General features: G+C 35.1%; 1 protein-coding gene across 1 annotated transcript in view; it reads right to left on the bottom strand.

The window, feature by feature from the left end:
* Positions 1-6981: 6981 nt before the first annotated feature.
* Positions 6982-23469, bottom strand: part of LOC136041279 (facilitated trehalose transporter Tret1-like) — a 40843-nt gene continuing 24355 nt past the window's right edge. Inside the window, exons 5-7 of the mRNA XM_065725888.1 lie at positions 20467-20647; positions 9710-9901; positions 6982-8381 (exon numbers count right to left, since the gene is read on the bottom strand). Of these exons, the coding sequence (XP_065581960.1) occupies positions 7941-8381; positions 9710-9901; positions 20467-20647 (814 nt within the window). The 3' untranslated portion in view covers positions 6982-7940. The remainder of the gene's footprint in view (positions 8382-9709; positions 9902-20466; positions 20648-23469) is intronic.

The raw sequence follows: 23469 nt of genomic DNA, 5'->3' as shown, positions 1-23469 counted from the left end.
TTATTCTGTTAGTAATTTAGCTCCCATATCTCATATCCACATTAAGCCCCTAAGACTTAGAAAAGTCCCAAGCACCTCATGGTAAAAATCCCCCCCCTTATATTAAAGTCCCCACCAAGCCCATTTATTGCTACTAAAACCCCCCCGTAACACCCTCCAGACCTAAGTTTGCTCCCACAGGCATCAGTTTCCTCTTCCCAGCTGAAATTTAGTTTCTGCACAAAATCATGTCAAAACTAAGATAAGTCTGAATAATTCAAATATCCAGAGAAATAGGTCTGTTTTCTTTTGTATATCTTTGCATTGATGGTAATATTTGGATCATTCTTCGGATTTCACTGTTATTTTCAATTGATTTGGGAGAGTTAGCTCAAATCCCTCCCCCCGGGATTTTGACTAAATAACGCGACTGGTTTTATAACACTAGGGTGATATGACAGTTTTTTACTTTGATATTTTTGGTACCTGTTCTCTGCTTCAGTGTTGGTTCAAGCTTGTAATTATTTCTGGCACCTTTGCGGACATTTTGAAAGTTATTAACTATTGTGATAAGAATTTAGTGGCCCTACCAAAGTTCGTAATATACAAACCAGATGAATTTCCTACAATTTTTGGTGATGCAAGCGCTACGCTATCCCGAAAGGTAAGCGATTTATGCCTCGAATTCAAGAGCTTTCTGTCTACAGCTAAAGCGCGGAGCCTATGCTGTCCCTTGATGGGTGGAGCCCAGGCCATCTTATGTCGTTGTTCTCAAAATACTAATATCTCTCAATAACCCCAATGCTGGTAAGCGGTTTTTAGACAGCGTTTGTCCCAACTCAGCGGAAATAAGTAATCTAAGAAAGTTGAAACAGGACTGGAAACTGTACGTCAAATCGAAATCATCTGCTGAGACAATTGTTGAGAAAATACAAAATGGCAAAGAAAAGAAGAACGAGGAAAATAAACAGCCAGTGAAAAAATTATGCAAATATTTCGGTCAAAACCTCCGCCTGACCGTCCTCAGTGCAGAATAAACTGATAAAAAAAAAACAAAAAAAAACAAACAAACCTTAAAACAATGTGGTTAGACAGTTTGGTCTTAGAAATTATTTATCTTGAGAAAATGAAAGCCAGTAAGCCTGAAGTTGTTGCCAGGCTCAAAGAGAAACTGTTTATTGTCGTCCTGAAGCAGGCCCCACCTAACATGACTCGTACTGATGTAGAATCCATTGATCCAGGTGCATCAAGACAATAGAAATCGATAACTTCGAGGGTTCCAAAATGTTTCAGCTGTATTTTGAGTCCGGGAAGGATCTTGAGGATTTTCTCGCGGTATCAGTTTGGCTCTGAGAAGGTTAGCTCATATGAGAAGCTGCCTGAGGAAGTTTAAAGCTCTCTTGAAAAGGTGTTTTTCCTGCCAAGGAGTTGGTCAAATACCTTCCGATTACGCACTGAGGCCTATTTGTGGTTGTTGTGGTGCTTCTGGCCACACCTCAACCAAGGACAATAGGTACACGAAAAATATGTTCTACATTTTGTGAAAAAGAAAGGCCATACATGCATTAAAAGACCATTACACCATACATAGTGTAAGGTTCCCTCCTAATGAGGTAATAAAATGTGCTAGGCCCCTATCAAAATGAGTTTAAATTCCACCCACTCAAAATGCGATGAAGTAATGAACCAAGGATCCTCAATCTCTTATGTAACTGTCTCATGGAATTTAAATGAAAATTTGCTAAATCAGTCTGTGTTTTTAAAGGACTTTTTATCTAAATATGATATATTGTGTATTCATGCGCATTTTGCAACTACTTTGAGCCTGAGCGTTTTGGAACTATCAACCAGCAAGTTATTTTTTATCAATTACAATCCAGAATTTTGTTGGGCTGAACATTTATCTGCCCGCAAACTATCGTGAGAAACGATCTGACAACGATCGCCCAAGTTCTATTTTCGGTCTGTTCAATGATGATTCTGTTCAATGTCTGTTCAATGTAGTTGCACCGAAGAGTGATAGTTTTACTTACATCCATCATTCGGGTAGTATATCTAACTTAGGTCATGTTTATCATACGTCATCTGTAATTGTTGCGGGAGATTCAAGTTTTACGTCAGATCATTTTCCTTTGGCTCTCAGATCGATGATTGTGGCCCTTCTTCTAACCAGCTTCTGAAAAATCAATCTGTATTTATGCTAATGATTGGGACATAGCGTCCCCAGATGTTTTACCGAATGCGTGCAATGATGTTCTCGCGAATATTTGTATACCGTTTGATTTGTTGATGCGGAGTTCAAGAAAGAATATGCTTGATTCTCGGAATTAGGCGGAACATTTATTGTAGTGAACTTACTGATGCCCAAGCTCTTGCAGAACAATTGGCAGTACCTATTACGCGAGTAAAAATTAGAACTGAAGAGCCAAGTTGCTCAAGTAATTATAATTTGCGAAACGCTTGCTTTTCTGCTAAATTTTGGCTTTCAGTTTGGATTGAAGCGGATAAACTGCGCGATGGGTGGCTGCGAAAACTGTATATATATGCAAACATGAGTTTGCAAAGCAGCTTTCTCTACATTGGAGTTCAATTATTTCGTCTTTTTCAGAAGACGTTTGGTCTAAACCAAATAGGTTGTGGTCAAGTCTTGTAAAAGATATGCCAAGTCAAATACCTTCTCGTATATGACTTTCCACATGGATAGAGCATATAATAAAGAATTATATAAGACCATTATTTAAAGCATATAATAATTAATTATATAAAGAATATAATAAAGAATTATATAATATAATAAAGAATTTTGCTCCAGATCCACGCCTGCAAAATAGTTGTAAAGTGAAACTCCGAGATTTTTTTGAGAATAGTTTAGTCCGGTACTGATTATTACAAAGAGCCTGATTATTTCTGCAATTGGTAATCTGGAGAAAAACAAAGTCTAGAAAAAAAAGATTTGATGGGATTTCTGCACAGCATTTGTCGTCGTGTGGTGAACACTTAGTCCTACTTTACCAAATGATTTTTAATCTGGGATTTGTCCCTGATTCTTTTTCAATTCGATGTTTGACTCTTATTCCCAAGATAAACAAACCTCCTTTCGAGTGTTCATATTTTCCCCCAATAGTAATTGCAACTTTATTTTGTAAAATTATTGAGAATTTTATAGCAGATGAGCTGTGAACTAAATATACAGTTTAGGCCCACCAGTTTGGTTTTCTAGTCTCTCCTTGAGTGTGGTCATGCCCTTTCGGCTATGGTATCTGCTTATGCAGAAAAACACGGTAAAAATATAGCTTTAGCTGCCCATGATGTAAGACGCGCATTTGATTCATTTCTGCACGAGGAGATTATATTTGACTTGGGTTTGCCCGCTGTTGACCCACTGTATCCTAACCCCGCTGGCTGATATGTATGAATATCTGAAAGCGGAACTTAGGCTAACTCTACTAGCTAATGAGTGTACTAATATCTTATATGATTTTGCTGTTCCTCTGCGTGGAAATCCCCTTGTTCGAGTAAAGTAGGGGGTAAGACAAGGTGGTATCTCGTCACAAACAGCATTTAATTACAGTATTGTAAGGCCACAATCAATTTCACTTATGACTTTGTTGTGCATGGTATTGATTTGTCTTTGATTGGTTATGCATATGATATACTGAACCTGATCCAGTCTCCGTATAGACTAGAAACTAATTTTATCAAGTTACAACAAGAATATGACCATATTGGAATCCAGTTTAATGCTGAAAACTCTAAAGAACTGCATTTTAACTCGAAATCTGACGCTGGTCGGAGCGTCACGCTTGGTGATTCTATTGTTGAGGTCCCGGATGTTATTGCATATCTGGGCCTCCCTGTTGGACAGTAAATAATGGGGACGTGGCGGTTACTGTTGAAAATGTGTCATTTTCAGAAGCGATGCTATTTTACACATAGCTGCATAGTGGCAAATAAGCAAAAATTTGATCGTCGTCTGTTAGAAAGGTGTCAGAAAGGTGACGTTAGACGATGATCTAACGTCGTCTGTTAGATCGTCGTCTATTAGAAAGGTACAGATAAACTGAAATTGCGTCCACTGTGCTACAAGTATACAAAGCTTTTGCTGCGTTTACTACTTTAAACAAGCAATAGGTATATTCCGCCCCAGTACAGTATTACCAATCCTGAAAAAGTGATTCTTTCGAAGATTGACCGATATAATCAGCCTGTCAAGATTCACCCGACCGATGTTTTACAGCAGTCGTCCCTATCTGTTTCTGATTATAGTGTTTTTGTTTTGTTTGCGTTAGATGAATTAGTGTCTTGTGCTTTTTCGTTTTGTTTTCTTTTTGTTTTCCATTATTGTTTTTCCATTAATATGTATTAAATACATTCATTCATTAATATTACTATTCAGGTAGATAAGAATATTCAGCTGACTGAATTTTTATTTATCTAGAACCTCCTCCTCACCCTGATTTATTCTTAGTCTAAAAGACTTAGTCTTTTCAGCTTTGATTTTCAAACATCCCAAACAACCCAAATACCCAAAAAGTCCGACAATTAATTTCGATGATATTCTTATCTAGAAAATTCAAATCACCTGCAACATCAAAGTGTAGGAGAGTCTTAACCTCCTGTTTTTAATCATGTTCTCCTAGAGCCTTTTTTTGCTCCTTCGGACAAAGTCAATAAAAAAAACCACACAAAACTGGGATAGGACAAAACCCTGCTTAAACCCTGATTCCACCCCAAATCCACTATTATCCTCATTACATGCCTTAACCCCAGAATGATTCTTGCAAACAATACCAATGAATTTAATATACTTACCTCGCTTACCATTTAAGGATAGAACCCGAACTGAAGCTTCTTATCAGCTGAATCAAATGCCTATTCATAATATATAAACGTGAGAGCTAAACGGGTCTGATGATTGAGAATAATCGCTAATCTAAGAGTGAAGGTTTTGTCCATCCATCCTCTCTTACACCTTAAACAACAAGCCTCTTCTCATGGCACTTCATGTGTAGTATATTTTTGTCTCAAAATTATCTTCATGCTGAGTAATTATATTCCTCAAGAATCAAGCTAATGCCTGCTTTTTCTACACTCAGTCTTCCATAACAATCTATTCCCTTTCTTCCATAATGGTTTAATTAAAATAATCCTAAAATCAGTAAAATATTTTCATTTTTTCAAAGTTATACTCACCATCGTCAGTAATCTATATTCAACTTCGAAATCAACATATATCAAAAGCTCATTTACCATGCTGTAGCATTTGAAACCTTATTATTTTTGAAAGATTTTGTATTGTCTCTAACTCTTCCTCTCAAAATAAATTTTCTTTCATTTTCAAATTGTTCAAACAATTTAATTCTTTACTTTATCATTTTCTACAGGTCTATCACAGTTTAAGAGAATCTTACAACGCTCTAGGCATCTCTCTTAAGCATTTAATTATTATTATTACTAATTGAACTTCGACTTCCACCTTTGGATGGGACAAAACAAGGCTGACTACTTCTTTTCAATTTCTTACAACATTAAGTCTTACTATCAAGCGGTTTCTCTTCAGATTCTTGATCCCAAGCAGTTTTATGCACGGTCTGTATTTCACATCTGCCTAATTCTCCTTTTGATTTCTTTTCTATTTTCCTAACTCTTCTTTTATTCTAGTAATTCAATGAGTCAGAAACTCCATATAAAAACCCTTTGTCTTTTCTGTCGGACTCGAACTACTCTTGCTACTAGTCCTAACTGTGTTTCTGAGTTTCTTCCCTAAAACATATAAAGACAATATGAGGTATCAGGACGAAATAGTGTGGAGCACAAACTGTAAAGCAGATACGGTAGCGCACATAAGGGACTTTACGATTTGCGTCGCACAAAAATCAAACAGTTTGTGGTAACGAACTGTAGTAAGGAGCGACCCGGCTAAATAGTAACCAAAACTCTAAAAAATGCAATTTTAATATCAATAGTTACATCAAGAGAAACGGATTTTTATGCTGATTTTAAATATATCAGTTTTACCAAGTTTTAGTCTTACCAATCAAAAGTTACGAACCTAAGAAAATTTGACTTATTTTAGAAAATAGGGGAAACACCCACTAAAAGTCAAAAAATATTAACGAAATTCACACTATCAGATTTCAGTGTATAAGAGAACCATAATATCGAAATTTCATGCTCCTATCTATAAAAATGTGGAATTTTGTATTTTCTGCCAGAAAACAGATCACGGATGCGTGTTTATTTGTTTCTTTCCCAGGGGTGATCGTATTGACCTATTGGTCCTAGAATGTTGCAGGAGGACTCATTCTAAAGGAAGTTAAAAGTTCTAGTGACCTCTTTAAATGACCAAAAAAATTGGAGGACTCCCACGCTCACTTTTTCCCAGAGTCATTGGATCAAAATTTTGAGATAGCCATTTTGTTCAACATAGTCGAAAAACCGCATAATTATGTCTTTTGGGACGACGTAACCCCCCACAGTCCCCATGGGAGGGGCTCCAAATTGCAAACTTCGACTCTTGTTTACATATAGTAATGGTCATTGGGAAGAGTAGAGACGTTTTCAGGGGGGATTTTTCGCGTTGAGAGGAGGAGGGTCATGGGGAGGGGGATACATGGGAGAATCATTCAATTGAAGACTCCATCACGAAGGAAGAAAATTTATATGAATGGGCCCCTGGATTTTCTAGCATTAAAAAAAAATACTGAGAAAATAAATTCAAAAAAAAACAATTTTCAACTGGAAGTAAAGAGCAGCATTAAAACGAATAGAAATTATTACGTATACAAGGTGGTTCTTCCCCTCTACAATACCTCGCTCTTTATGCTAGAGTATTTTTAGTAATTTCAACTATTTACTCTCCAGCCTTTGTGATTTAGGGGTCATTCTTAAAGAATTGAGTCAAAATTCAAGCTTTAGTGTAAAGAGCAAGGTATTGACGAGGGGAAGAACTCCCTCATATACGTAATAAAAATATACAAATATAGAAGTTCACTACGTAAGTTAAGCTGTAAGTTACGTATATTTATTAATAATAAAAACGTTCGTAAAAAAAATAAAAGCTTTAGTTGACTTTTTAAGTAAAAAAAAATTGAGGGCAACAAGGTCTCTTCCCCCACTACTTTTCTATAAAAATCCTCCAATCAAAACTATTAGAAAGCCATTTAGCTAAAAATAATAAATATGCAAATTTTGTTTTAATTATTCATGTGCAGTGAGCCAAAATCAAAACATGAATTTATTCAAAAACGTCCAGAAACAAAATTAAAAATATATGTTTTTCAACTGCAAGTAGGGAGCGACATTAAAACTTAAAACGAACAGAAATTATTCCGTATATGAAAGGGGTTTTCTCCTCTTCAACCCCCCGCTCTTTACGCTAAAATTTTTTATTCTTTTAAAACTAGAGTTTGGAGAAAGAGTCAAATTTTAGCGTAAAGAGCGAGGGGCTGAAGAAGGGAAAACTCCTTTCATATGCGGAATAATTCTGTTCATTTTAAGTTTTGATTTCACTCTTTACTTGCAATTAAAAATAACTTGTTTTTTTTTATTTAATAGCTGATAAAAGACCACTAACATAAGCACAAATTGTTTTCCTGACTAATAGTGGATCTTGTTTAAGTTGAATTTCACATTATAGTAGAAAACCAATGACAAATAAAAAGTGTTAAATAGACAGTTTAAATAGTGTAAATAAAACTTGTAAACAAAAAAAAAACATTGTAAATAAACAACGATAAACAGCAAAAAAAATAACAGAGATATGCAAATTCCAGAATGTAGTAAATAATAAAAAAAATACACTGCACCAAAGAAAATGTTACAGGGAGATTTGCGGATTACAGGACATTAAAATCCTAAGTTTTGGAATTGTTTTATGGAGCGCAGTTTATTGTATGTAAGACTCTCCAACTGATTAAATCAAAATCCTCCTACAAAATTATAGTTGCTGCTTATTTTTTCTAATTGTCCGTGCTGAATACATTTAGACACACAGGGTTGTCAATACCTTTTTTGTCTACTGAATCCAGTTCAAGTTCCTGGTCAGGGCTCTTTTTAAAGAAATATTCAATATCCTCCAAGGTTTTTCCTTTTGTTTCAGGAACAAACACAATGACAAAAACTGCTCCAACCGCAAGAATACAGGCATATAGCCAAAACGCACCATAATCTCCAATGCTCTTTTGGAGCTCTGGAAATGTCCTAACAACAACGAAGATAAGTAAATTGCTAGAAAAGTAGCCGATTGACCCCATGATATCTCTATACCGGACTGGTGATAATTCTGCAAGCATAATATAGGGAACAGAAGAATATCCCCCAGCGTAGGAAGTATAAAAAACTACCAGGGATGCGAAAGGTAGCCAAGAAATATGTTCAACTGCTTCAGGTCCGTATGTATCCTGAAAGAAAATATCAAAATCAAGAATTAGGCGTTTTAAGTGATACATATGAATAATTGTTTATTTTATTAAGAAGTCAAGCCTTTCTATAGTAAGAATTTTAAAATTGTTCGTTTACTGCAGAGTCATTTTGTCTGGTTTCACTTAAGAATCCAGAATCACTTAAGAATCACTAAGTGATTCTTAAGAATCCCTCAAGTAATGTTCCTGTTACTTTGTGCACAAAACCACGGTATTGACTTTAAATAAACTTGGCTTAAGTTAAAATCTACTAAAATTCAAGAACTCTTTTGAAACATATAGATGGCTTTTGAGCCACATAGTGTTTGGTATTTCTCGACATTTTTTCAAGTTTCGTAATCGCTTTTCTTTCAGAAACTGAGATACAACACTTATTACTATACTAATTTTAATAATTACACCAGTTAAATTAATCTTTCCTTCTTTTAATACCGAAGATCTTACCAAATAATGTCTAACGCTAGATGACATTGAGAAGTTTTTGTCGACACAAGCGACAGTTCCTACTCTTAAATTGCCTATATTCTTTGGGTCATTGCAAAGGTTAAAATATACTATTTGTACATCAGAAGCACTTTACCTTTCTTGGCCAAATAAAATGCTACGGAAGATTTTTCCCTGTAAATATATATTTTCCTCCGTTTCAAAACCTCTTGAAAAAACGCTTTCTAAGTTGTAGGAAATCTTGCGTAAGAGGCTATTCAACAAGTGTCGAAGAGAGAGGGAAATCAATGGTAAAATGTAAGCTATTTATTAAAACTATTTTCTCAAAAAACTTTAATATCTTCTGCCCATATTTATTATTTGTTCTGAAATTAAACATAAATTAATAAGGATTCTTTTAATCGAATATTTCTAATTCTGGGCCTAGTGTTTTTTTTATTTCTTTTCCCTGCCAAACAATTTATACATAATGCTGCTTAACAATCCTCACAGCATCAGGCCGCCTAGGACAAATTCAGGTATATATGCTCGTCCCCCACCCCATTGCATTCAAAGGTTCATGAAGTTCTTGCTTCTCTTAAAACCCTATTCAGGCTTCTTTGCACCTCACTCGAGTATGCTTGACAATATTATTCCCTTGGCTTCAAATGTCTTAACTGCAATTCTAAGATTTATCTTCTTATTCCTCCAGACTCTTTTCAACATATTATTTATTACTGTTAATTCTGGTTGTAGTGACTTCTTAACAATAGTCTTGAACTTACTCTGAAACATCGTACTCTCAAAGCCTTGAAAAATTAATCAGTTTCATTAGCATCTTTTGCCTGGGATGAAAAGAATAAGTTTCAATAAGAAAAAATTACCCGTAAGTAGAAGTATGTGCCAAGTGCTAGTAGTGATATCTTTATGATAAGACCCGAAGTGAGCATTAGTGCTTTTCTGCCCAGACTGTCAATGAAGATTGAGACTATCAACACTGCCACTACCAAACATACTGCAAGTATTATTGTAGCAATCCCCACATCTATTGGGCTGTTTCCTTCAAGAATAGTAACCTAAAAAAAAACCTTAAGGTGCATTTTATCATTTGAAAATTGCTCTTTGAGCAACTTGAAATATGTGAGCAAAAACGGTAAAAACTTTTGCGAGACATTTTAATATAAAAAGTAAGTTTGAAACCTATTTTTCAGTTCTGATCCTGAGATTCTACAGATATTAAACTTTGAAATTAAACTCTAATATAATTTAACATAAAAAACATCATAAATAATATCGAGTTTAAAGGTTTAAAGAGCTCTTGAGGGGTCTCAAAATACGTCAAATACAGAATAAGTTGAAAGATTAATATTTTATCAAGTTGTTTTATTTACATGACCGGGACTAAAAAAAAATACGAGACAAGAAATAATTATAAAATTTATAGTCTAAGACAAAGCATGAGCAGTAAATGAAAAGTATGTATATGACCGTAAGTGTGTAAATGATAATAGCGATGATAAAAAGAAAACTTTGATCAAAACCTGAAACGTAATCAGGACTGGCTTTTTAGAAAGGTGAAAAGTAGTTGCGATCTTTTTTTAGTTGACTGTATGCACCTTTTTATAATAAGGCTGGGGAAACTTCTTACAGAGATGGAGCCTGATAAATCCCAAAACTATTGGTTCCATTCTCTATATAAGTTATCATGCGACTCATTGAATTAGAAAGAGGGCCAACATGTATCTTCTGAAATCTAGGGGGGCAATTTTGTTCTTGTTTTCAATTTGTCAATAAAATTACCAAAAAATAGGGTTTTCAAAACCTAGGGCGAGCAATTATATTGTAGGGTATGTTCCCTCAAATTCAGAGCACTAATATTACTTGTTCAGCATAAAAATATAGTTCTTTTAACGATTCTTACTCTTACAAAGTAACTGAGTCATAAAGTAATGGAAATTTTGTGCTGCACTGAACCTCAACAATTCTGGAGCTGTTAAGCCTTCCTTAGCTCGACAGGACCTCTTGTTTTACAGATCACCTGGAATGAAACGAGTTAATTGCTTATGCGTTCACTAGTATCCATTTAGCCTTTGTAGTTAGTAGCAGCCCCAAATATTTACGTAGGTCAATTAAGATAGGACAACTTATCAGTAGTAAAGAAAGAGGTTAACTTTTGCTACTCAACTTTGAAAGCTTTCCCTGTGGAGAGCTCAAGAGTCATGTTTATCAGGAGACCATCAAAGCAGGTGCTTCAATACCTTAAAATCATATTCTGCTTCAACCTTCGCTGTAAGAAGCCTATTAAAGCATAGGGAAACGCTCACACACATTCAATGGTATCAGACAGTTCGTGGTAAAGGACTGTAGCAAGGAGCAACCCGGCTCAATAGTAACCGAAACTCAAAAAAATGGAATTTTGATACCAACAGATACATCAAAAGAATTGTGTTTTAATGCTGATTTTGAATATATAAGTTTCATCAAGATTAGTCTTACCCATCAAAAGTTAAGAGCCTGAGAAAATTTGCATCATTTTAAAAAATAGGGGGAAACACCCCCTAAAAGTCATACAATCTTAAAGAAAATCAAACCGTCATATTCAGTTTATCAGAGAACTTTATTGTAGAAGTTTCAAGCTCCTATCTACAGAAATGTGGAATTTTGCATTTTTGCCAGAAGACTGATCACGGATGCGGGTTTATTTGTTTTTTTGTTGTTGTTTTTTCCCTAGGGGTGATCATATCGACTCAGTGGTCCTACCATGTCGCAAGAGGGCTCATTCTAACGGAAATTAAAAGTTCTAGTGCCCTTTTTAAGTAACCGAAAAAATTGGAGGACACCTAGGCCCCTCCCACGCTCATTTTTCCACAAAGTCACCGGATCCAAATTCTGATATAGCTGTTTTATTCACCATAGTTGAAAAACCTAATAACTATGTCTTTGGGGACGACTTACTCCCCTGCAGTCCCCGTGAGAGGGGCTGCAAGTTAAAAACTTTGACCTGTGTTTACATATAGTAATGGTTACTGGGAAGTGTACAGACGTTTTCAGGGGGATTTTTTTGATTTAGGGGGGGGGGGGGATTTGAGGTGGGGGTTACGTGGGAGGATATTTCTATGCAGGAACTTCTCATGGGGGAAGAGAATTTCAATGAAGGAGGCGCATGATTTTTTAGCATTATTTGAAAATATAATGAAAAAAAAATATGAAAAGTTTTTTTCTACTGAAAGTAAGGAGCAGCATTAAAACTCAAAACGAACAAAAATTATTACGCATATGAGGGGTTTACCTCCTCGTAATAACTCACTTTTTATGTTAAAGTATTTTTAGTAATTTCAACTATCAAACAGTTCGTGGTAAAGAACTGTAGTAAGGAGCGACCCGACTCAATGGTAACCAAAACTCTAAAAAATGGAATTTTTATACCGTTAGCTACATCAAAAATTTTATTTTAATGCTGATTTTAAATATATAAGTTTCATTAAGTTTAATCTTACCTATCAAAAGTTACGACCCTGAGAAATTTTGCCTCATTTTAGAAAATAGGGGGAAACACCCCCTAAAAGTCATACAATCTTAAAGAAAATCACACCGTCATATTCAGTTTATCAGAGAACTTTACTGTAGAAGTTTCAAGCTCCTATCTACAAAAATGTGGAATTTTGAATTTTTTGCCAGAAGACTGATCACGGATGCGGGTTTATTTATTTTTTTGTTGTTGTTTTTTCCCTAGGGGTGATCATATCGACTCAGTGGTCCTAGCATGTCGCAAGAGGGCTCATTCTAACGGAAATTAAATGTTCTAGTGCCCTTTTTAAGTAGCTGAAAAAATTGGAGGGCACCTAGGCCCCTCCCACGCTCATTTTTCTCCAAAGTCACCGAATCAAAATTCTGAGATAGCCATTTTATTCACCATAGTCGAAAAACCTAATAACTATGTCTTTGGGGACGACTTACTCCCCCGCAGTCCCCGTGAGAGGGGTTGCAAGTTAAAAACTTTGAACTGTGTTTACATATAGTAATGGTTACTGGGAAGTGTACAGACGTTTTCAGGGGGATTTTTTTTATTTAGGGGGGGGGATTTGAGGCGGGGGTTACGTGGGAGGATATTTCTATGCAGGAACTTCTCATGGGGGAAGAGAATTTCAATGAAGGAGGCGCATGATTTTTTAGCATTATTTAAAAAAATAATGAAAAAAAATATGAAAAGTTTTTTTCTACTGAAAGTAAGGAGCAGCATTAAAACTCAAAACGAACAAAAAATATTACGCATATGAGGGGTTTACCTCCTCGTAATAACTCACTTTTTATGTTAAGGTATTTTTAGTAATTTCAACTATCAAACAGTTCGTGGTAACGAACTGTAGCAAGGAGCGACCCGACTCAATGGTAACCAAAACTCTAAAAAATGGAATTTTTATACCGTTAGCTACATCAAAAATTGTATTTTAATGCTGATTTTAAATATATAAGTTTCATTAAGTTTAATCTTACCTATCAAAAGTTACGACCCTGAGAAATTTTGCCTCATTTAGAAAATAGGGGGAAACACCCCCTAAAAGTCATAGAATCTTAACGAAAATCACACCATCAGATTCAGCGTATCAGAGAACTATATTGTAGAAGTTTCAAGCTCCTATCTACAAAAATGTAGAATTTTGTATTTTTTGCCAGAAGGCAGTTCACGGATGCGTGTTTATTTGTTTTTTTTTTTTTGTTTTTTTTTTCCCAGGGGTAAACGTATCGATCCTGTGGTCCTAGAATGTTGCGAGAGGGCTCTTTCTAACGGAAATGGAAATATTGCCCTTTTTAAGTGACCAAAAAAATTGGAGGGCACCTAGGCCCCCTCCCACGCTAATTATTTTCCCAAAGTCAACGGATCAAAATTCTGAGATCATTTTATTCAGCATAGTCAAAAAACCTAATAACTATGTCTTTGGGGACGACTTACTCCCCCACAGTCCCCGTGGGAGGGGCTACAAGTTACAAACGTTGACCAGTGCTTACATATAGTAATGGTTATTGGGAAGTGTACAGACGTTTTCAGGGGGATTTTTGGTTGGGGGAGGGGTTGAGAAGAAGGGGATATGTTGGGGGAACTTTCCATCGAGGAATTTGTCATGGGAGAAGAAAATTTCCATGATGGGAGTGCAGGATTTTCTAGCATTATTTAAAAAAAAACAGTGAAAAAATAATTATGAAAAAGTTTTTTCAACTGGAAGTAAGGAGCATCATTAAAACTTTAAACGAACAAAAATTATTACGCATATGAGGGGCTCACCTCCTCCAAATACCTCGCTCTTTATGCTAAAGTATTTTTAGTAATTTTAACAGTAACAGTAACAGTTAATTTTAACAGTAATTTAGTAAATTTAACATTAAAACTTAAAACGAACAGAAATTACTTCGTATATGAAAAGGGCTGTTTCCTCATCAACGCCCTGCTCTTTACGCTAAAGTTTTTTACTGTTTTAAAAAGAAGAGTTGAGAGAAAGAGTCAAACCTTAGCGTAAAGAGCGGGGCGTTGATGAGGAAGCAGCCCCTTTCACATACGAAGTAATTTCTGTTCGTTTTAAGTTTTAATGTCGCTCCTTACTTTCAGTTAAAAAACTTGTTTTTTTTTTATTTAATTTATTCTATAGCCTTTGTGATTCACAGGTAATTCTTAAGGAATTGGGACAAAATTTAAGCATTAGTGTAAAGAGCAAGGTACTGAGGAGGGGGTGAACCCCCTCATATATGTAATAAAAACGTACGAATATAGAAGTTCGTTACGTAAGTTAATTCGTAAGTCACATATATTTTTACTAATGAAAACGTTTGTAAAAAATTAAAAGTTCTAGTTGCCTTTTTAAGTAATCAAAAAATTGGAGGGCAACTAGTCCTCCTCCCTTGCTCCTCTTTTCTCAAAATCTTCCGATTAAAACTATGAGAAAGCCATTTAGCCAAAAAAAATTTATATGCAAATTTCGTTTTAATCATTTATGTGCGGAGAGCCAAGATCAAAATAGGCATTAATTCAATAACGTCCAGAAATTAAATAAAAAACAAGTTTTTTTTAAATAAAAGTAAGGAGCAAAAATAAAATTTAAAACGAACAGAAATTACTCCGTATATGAAAGGGGCTTTTCCTCCTCAACGCCCCGCTCTTTACGCTAATGTTTTTTGCGGTTTTAAAAAGTAGAGTTAAGAGAAAGAGTCAAACTTTAACGTAAAGAGCGAGGCGTTGAGGAGGAAAAGCCCCTTTCATATACGGAGTAATTTCTGTTCGTTTTAAGTTTTAAAGTTGCTAGTTACTTTCATTTTAAAAAAAAACTTTTTTTTATTTAATTTCTAAGAACAATAAAGGCGAAGTCAAAATTTGCAGGGAAGTTTTCAGTTTGAGTTGATGATCAAATTCTGAATTTTTGAAAAAAAAATCAAAAAGTTTCCAAAACAAAGACAATAAATAGTACAAGACTGAATAATCGAAAGACTGCATTGTGGGTTACTGCAAGTTTGCTTCGGTTTTTATTTGATATAGGAATCATAGGCATCGGAATAGCACTGCCTAAGTAAAGAACGATGTTGGCACGCTGTATTTTTTTTAAACCAGGACACTTTGTATCGAAGGAGCTATCGTGGAAACTTCGAAAAGGGCTGATTCAATTGGAAATTGAAAGGGATGTGCCCTTTTTAATAGTCAAAATAACCATAGGGCAACTAGCCCCCCTCCCATGCCCACTATTTCCAAAAATACATCCAATCAAAATTTTTAGATAGCCATTTTGTTCAATGCAGTTGAAAGGTCGGGAAATTATGTATTTGAGGATGAGAACTCCTCCATAATTCCTTAGGGCAAGGGTTGTAATTATGCCCTTGGGGTATATAAGGTTTATATAGGAAGATCGATCTTTTAAACTACGGAAGAGGCTCGTTGGATTTATAATCAGAAGTTCAAGTGCACTTTTTCGGATCGGAGATTTAATTGCAATGGCAAGTTAGGACGTTGCCTATTAATTTATTGGTATTTATACATGCAATTTAACAGCTAGAAATCGGCGGCTTGGAAATGGGGCCGGTAGCCCACTTTCTATCTTGGTTAGCCCTGGGTATCATTTGAAAAACCGTCAAAAGACTAACTTAAAACTATTTTGTCAACTGAAAGTAAGGAACCACATTAAAATTTAAAACAAAAAAGAAATTACTGCGTTAAAAAAAAATTAGCTACTAAACAGATTCAGAGTAATGCGACGGACACACATGTTGTAATGTCTCGAAATGCATCCCATTGAAATTTTAATACAGCAATTTTATTCAAAATACTCCGAAGATCATAAAACAAGTCTTTTGGGGTTGAAACAAACTTTAGAGGAGTCATTTGGTTGAAAATTGGAAGTTCACCAAACGCATCCCCAAATGCATCAGACTGCAAGTGTGAGATAGCGATTTTGTACAAAATAGTCCAAAGAACACATAACAATGCCTCTAAGGTTGATGAAACCTCCTTCCCCCAGAACATTGGGGCAAGGGTTGTACCTTAGCCCTGGGGGTATAAAAGGTTTTTTTATGGAATGCCTGTTTTTATAAACTTCAGCAGGGGCTCATTTGATTTGAAACCGGAAGTTATAGTGTCCTGTTTAAGAGACAAAAAAGATTTGAGAGCAACTCCCCTCCTCCAAACGCCCATCATTTCTCCCAAGACATCCAATCAAATTTTGTAGATAACAATTTTGTTCAGCGTAGTTGAAGGGTCCAGACATTATGTCTTTGAGGATGACAACCACCCGTTAGCCCTCAGGGCAAGGCATATATGTCATGCCCTGGGGACATATAAGACTTTTATAGAAAGGGTGGTGGTATATGCTTCAGAGGGGCCTTAGTGAAAAGATAATCAGAAGTTTTAGTGCTCTTTTTAAGAGTCAAAGTGGTCATAGGGCAGCTATTCCCCCTACAAATCGTCTCTTTCCGATATGCAGTCCATTGAAATTTTGAGATAGGCATTTTATTCAAAATAGTCCAAAAATCATATAACAAGGATTTTTGGGCTGTTAAAAACAACCAGAGCCGGGGGGCAAGGGTTGTAAGTTATGCACTGGGGGCATTTTAGGTTTTTAAGGAAGGGATGGTTTTATAAGCTTTGGAAGTGGCTCATTTGTTTGAAAATAAGAATTTCTGATTGCCCTTTATGAGTCAAAAGGGATGGAGGTCAACTAGCTCCCTCCTAACTACCCCTCTTTCTTGAAACGCATCTGATTGAAATTTGGGATATCCATTCTAAAAGAAAATAAGACAAAGAACATATAACAAAACCTTAGGAGTTGACGTAACTCCCAGAACCCTGGGCCAAGAACTATAAGTTATGCCCTGGGGGAATATAAGGATCTTATGGATTGGGTTGTTGCATTAACTTCAAATGGGGCTCATTTGATTTGAAATTGGAAGTTATAGTGACCTTTTCAGAGTCAAAAGTGATTAAATTTTTGAGACATCTATTTTTTCAGCATTGCTGAAAGGTTCAGTAATTATGTGTTTGGGGAGGTCAACCCAGCCACCCCCAGGCATCGGGACAAGGGTCGTAAATTAGGCAATTTGTTCATTCTTACACATAGTAAGTGTTATTGAGAAAAGGTATACAGTTTTGACTACTACGTTTCCAAAATACGAAGGGTATTAAGGTGAGCCTTTCAAGGAATGCTGAATTCAATCAAGACATGTTATGTATACATGAGTTTTCAAAAGGGTGTAACTCAGGAATGACAGAGTGTATTAATTTGGAACTTTCGGGAAATGATAAGGGAGATGATCAATTGACCAATACGGGAATATTTGCTCGCTACTACTATTACAACTAACACTGCGTGTATTGCTACCACAAGTATTATTACTGCTACCAATACTATCACTAAAACTACTACCTCTATAGCCGGTACTACTAGGGCTGAGGATATTGAATTAGACATCTGAAGAAACACTCAGGGAAAATTTTTAACAAAATTAATGCATATTATGTGCAAACAGATTGATAATACTGGCGTGTCAGCAATTTTTAGAACGGATTATCGTATCAAGAGGAAAGTTTAGGGGTGTCATGAGTGGGATATTAAGTTGACCAAAAGGCAAAATAAACCTGCTAGTATAATACTGCTCCTACGACTGTTACTACTACTAATAATAATATATTATTACTCCTGCTACTGTTTCTACTACTACAACTACTACTACGAAACTAGTACTATTAAGGCTGAGCGTATAAAGTTGAGAATATGGCAGAATATTGAAGGGGAGTTTGAACTAAATCAAAACATACTATGTGCATGCAGATTGTCAAAAGGGCGTATCTTAAGAATGGATTTGGGTAGTAAGCTGGAACTTTCAGAGAATTCTTTAAAGGGGAAGATCAATTGACAAAAAGGTTGCATATGCATGTCACTACTAACACTACTACCTCTGCTACTTTTAATGTAAGCAGCTGTGCTACAAGAGCACTGCTACAATGCTGTAAGCCTTACAACTTGTAAGACATTATTAACATGAAAAGGGCGTCAAAAGGGAGTCAACACCGCAAATAAGCAATGTCTTTAGAACGGGTTACCATACCAAGGCAAAATGAAATGCATTATCATTATCATGTGGAATGCATGTTCAACTGATCAAATGGCAAGATGTATATGCCACTACCACTATAAATACTGCTGCTACTGCTGTTACTACTGCTGCTAATGCAACACTAACAGTACAACTACCTCTCTTAATACCACCACAGCTACTATGATACTAAAAAAAGACATTAAAAAAATAGAAATAAAAAAAGAAGACAAATTTGAACTAAAAAAAGACGCTATATGCACTTAGACTGTCGAAAGAACGTATTTTAAAGTATTGACTTGTGTATTAAGTTGTAGCATCGGATGTTGAAGGAGATGTTGAAAAAAACAAAGATGATGTGTGCATACTGGCACTAATGCTACTACTTCCACTACAACTATTTCTACTACACAAGCTAAGGGTATTAAACTGAAGCTTCCAAGGAATATCTAGGCCGATGTTGAAGTAAATCAAAATGAACTATAATCATGTAGATTGTCAATAGGGTGACAGAGTAATATCATAATAATGGCTTACATTATTAAGCTAGACCTTTCCGGGTAAGTTGTGGCAAAATTTGAGCTAGCCACAAAACACTATGTATACTTTTAATGCTACTTCTACGCATACTGTAACAAATGACATTAAGGGCAATAAGTTGAAACTCTTAGGGAACGCTTAGGGGGAGTTTCAATTAAACAAGAAACTATATGCATATCTCTATTAAAAAGAAATTTAAAAATTATCATATGCAACCCTATTCTATCAAAACTAGTAATATCATTGGTATTTTATAGGAGGCAATTTGATTATAAATTAAAAGTTCTAGTGCCCTGAGAGTCCATATTGATTGGAAGGCAATCAGCTTTCCAAGACAGTTTCCCTGAAAAAGACTATGTCAATATAAAACGAACAGACAATAATTAAAAAAAAAAACTTTTTCCACAAAATAAGACTTTCAAGAAAAAGCATAGAACTCCATTAAACCAAAAATGAAAAAAAAAAAATCAAATAATGTACCAAGCGTAAAACTATATCAAATCAATATATAAAAATCAGCATCAACAAATAAATAAAACCTAAAACGAACAGAAATTACATTAAATAACCGAGTAAAAATCAAAACAAGCAGAAATTAACATGATTAGGGCTCACAACCCCTTATGCCTTCTCATGACCAGAACACAATTTGCACTTTATTGAAAAGAATGTAAATATTTTCACTTTTTCACATGACTATATTATTTCACATGGCTAAGATTTTAAAGAATAAATATGAGCATATGTATATTAAACTGACAATGCACATTTATTTGTATATATATTTTTTTTGAATTAAATTCGGGCAGCAACTTACTAATTTTGTTACAATTCTTAAAGATGTTTTTAAGAAACTCATACAGAAATTCTTAATAAAGAAATTCTAAAAAACTATCTAAAATTAGGTATGCTGATTGCTAATTTATGTGTCAAGGAAAATCAGTAACATTATTTTGGCAGCATGGGAATTCATCAGACGGTCAGGTATGGGGTAATTTCTTGCAAAAACTATTTCACAGGAATAACTTGAGTGAGTAAAATAAATCCAAGGAAACAGGTAAGAAATATTCGTTTATATAATAACTCTATTACCCTCTCCCCTCAAGGGCCAGAAATAAAAAGCCAGAAAAATAGAGCACACTTGTAGCACTGCATTTGTAGCACAATATGTGTGTGCTAAAATGTATGTGCGATTGTTCTAAGGAAAAAATTAAGGAAAATGTTTCACCAAACCCCCGACACACAACTCAAAAATTGTTTGAATTAACATCCAAATTATTGCAAATATCTTAGGGTACTTGTTTTAATCAGTCATCTTGGTTATGAAAGTGAAGTGCAGGGCATTCATGATCCGGTCCATAATTTTTTCAATTATTCTAATTAGTAGGAAAATTTTTCTTATAGTTTTTTCTTTTTAAATGAAAAACTTAACAAGCATAAATTGTTTTTAGAAAATTTCTACCTCAGTGTTTAGTTCAGTACAACATCACATTGCCTAGCATTCGTTAAAACAACAATAAGATTCACAAGTTACCGAGTTGTAGACCACTGCTCCGTATCCAGAAAACATTTGAAGAAATACCAAAGGCACCAAAAGCAGCACAGGGTGGAAAAAAAGTGGCACAAGTATCTCTCGAATATGAAATTTTGGCTTCGCAGCTTCTCTGTCACAATTCTCTTTTATTCGGAACAGCTCTTCTGATATATCAGTATCCCTGTCAATAAGAAAATATAATGGGAATTTTATAGAGATTTTTTGGAGAAAGAAACACGTCCAGAGAGAAAAGATACTGTACCAAGACAGTTTTCAGTCTTGTTGCGCTGGCCTAAGTTAAAAATGCATGTGACATTTCATAGAACTCAGTCAAAATAATGTTTTATAAAAATATTAAGATAATTCAGCAATGGCATAAAAATATTTCCACCTTGGCCTTACCATGCTTATTCTTATATTAAATAAAAAAAAATTTTTAGCTGCAAGTAAGGAGTTGTAAACGCAATTAAAACTTAAAACGAACAGAAATTATTCCATATATGAAAGGGGTTTTCCCGTCCTCAACGCCCTGCTCTTTACGCTAAAGTTTGACTCTTTGTCACAACTCCACTTTTAAAAGCTGTAAAAACACTTTAGCGTAAAGAGTGACCCGTTAAGGAGGGGACAACCCCTTTCATATACGGACTAATTTTTGTTAGTTTTAAGTTTTAATGTCGCTCCTTACTTGCAGTTAAAAATAATTGTTTTTTTTTTTAATTTCGGAAAGTTTTTGAATTAATGCATGTTTTGATTTTGGCTCAACGCACATGAGTATACAAAGCGAAATTTAAATTTCGTCAATACCTCGCTCTTAATACTAAAGCTTGAATTTTGCCCCGAATCTTTAAGAATGACCCCCGAATCACAAAGGTCGTAGAATAAATCATTGAAATTACTAAAAATACTTTAGCGTAAAGAGCAAGGTATTGTGGAGGAAGCGAATCCCCTTATATACGTAATATTTATGTTCGTTTTAAGTTTTAATGCTGCTCATTCCAGTTGAAAAAAATGTGTTTATTTTCTCATTGTTTTTTTAAATAATAATAGAAAATCCTGCACCCCCTTCATGGAAATTCTCTTCCCTCATGATAAATTCCTTCATGGAAAGATCCTCCCACGTAAACCACTCCCCTCGACATACCCCTACCCAACGCGTAAAAGTCCACCCTGAAAACGTCTGTACGCTTCATAATAACCATTACTATATGCGAACAATGGTCAAAGTTTGTAACTTGCAGCCGCTTCCCAAGGGACTGTGGAGGATTAAGTCGTCCGCAAAGACATGGTTTTTAGGTGTTCGACTAATTTGAACTGAATGGCTATCTCAAAATTTCGGTCTGGTAACTTTGGGGAAAAAATGTGTGTGGGAGGTGGCCTAGGTGCCCTCAAATTTTTTTGTCACTGAAAAAGGGCACTAGAACTTTTAATTTACGTTAGAAAGAGCCATCTCGCGACATTCTAGGATCACTGGGTCGATAAGATCATCCCTGGTAAAAAAAAAAAAAAAAAAAAACATACAAACAAATAAACACGCATCTGTCTTCTGGCAAAAAATACAAAATTCCATATTTTGTAGATAGGAGCTTGAAATTTCTTAGGTAGGGTTCTTTGACACGTTGAATCTGATGGTGTTATTTTGACTAAGATTCTATGACATTTAGGGGGTGTTTCACCCTATTTTCTAAAATAAGGCAAATTTTCTCAGGCTCGTAATTTTTGAAGGGTAAAACTAAACTTGATGAAACTTATATATTTAAAATCAGCATTAAAATGTGATTGTTTTGATGTAACTGTTGGCATCAAAATTCTGTTTCTTAGAGCTTTGGTTACTATTGAGCCGGGTCGCTCCTTACTACAGTTCGTTACCACGAACTGTTGACTTAAAATACTGAGTTTTGTTTCCCTTCAAGCTTGGTAGGGATCAACCAACCCCTTAGGTAGATGTATAAATAGCATCATCGTCACTAATTTTACCTTTTCTTTTGCATTACATACATTTTTTAGACTCTTCAAGACAAAAGAAAGGTAGTCGATTTTTTGTCTAGTCTGATGTAACTGTTGGCATCAAAATTCTGTTTCTTAGAGCTTTGGTTACTATTGAGCCGGGTCGCTCCTTACTACAGTTCGTTACCACGAACTGTTGACTTAAAATACTGAGTTTTATTGACTTAAAATACTGAGTAAAATACTGAGTTTAAATTCGACTCAAATTTGTAAGTTTTGTTTATAGCACTAATGAAGAAATTTATTTAATTTATGTAGGTTTCATCAACCGAATACTTTTGGGAGGTATAAGCGGGTAAATTTACCGACATGCTAGCTATTTATTTACTATTTAGTCTTTTTTTGTGGTAACAGATTCGCTGATATCACGCGTCAGGTAAATGGTATTTTAGGATGATCATATTATTTGATTAATTGTTGAATTTTGCTTATGCTATTTAAATGTTTGAACACTCCGTCAGGATAATGAAACCTCTTCGCTGTGATGTTACACATAGCTTTTTTTTCAAGACGAACTTGATGAGAGGGTAACTCCATCCAATAGTGTCGGCTTGGGCTCTTTCTTTCATTTAATTATGTATGCTGATAAAAGTAACCACATTTGTAACATTTAGATTGAAATATTTAAGAAATTAAACAAAATAACAAAGTAATAAAAGAGTCGGGTAGATTTTGTTAAGTTCAACCATGGTGTCAGCTGCACTTTTATTCATATGGTGTTTCGAGAAAAAAACGAATGTAATTGATGTTCTTTATCATCTTTGTGTTTCTGCCAACTTTGCATTTCAGCCCTCTGTATCTGCATTAATATGCATATCTTCTCTCCCATTAAACTTTATTCAAAGCATCAATATTAACTTATCAGGGTCCCGACTATTTTGAACCTATTTTAATCACTTCTTCCAACCTCGATCGAAGACATTCATATTTTTTACTCGAAATCTGTACTATCATAAATTTCAAAATATAAAATTATTTTTTTCATCATGTGATTTTGCA

This window comes from Artemia franciscana, unplaced genomic scaffold, assembly GCF_032884065.1.
Source record: "Artemia franciscana unplaced genomic scaffold, ASM3288406v1 PGA_scaffold_1213, whole genome shotgun sequence".
Lineage (NCBI taxonomy): Eukaryota > Metazoa > Arthropoda > Branchiopoda > Anostraca > Artemiidae > Artemia > Artemia franciscana.
Note: the sequence above shows the minus strand (reverse complement) of the source record. Positions and strands in the feature narration are given on the sequence as shown.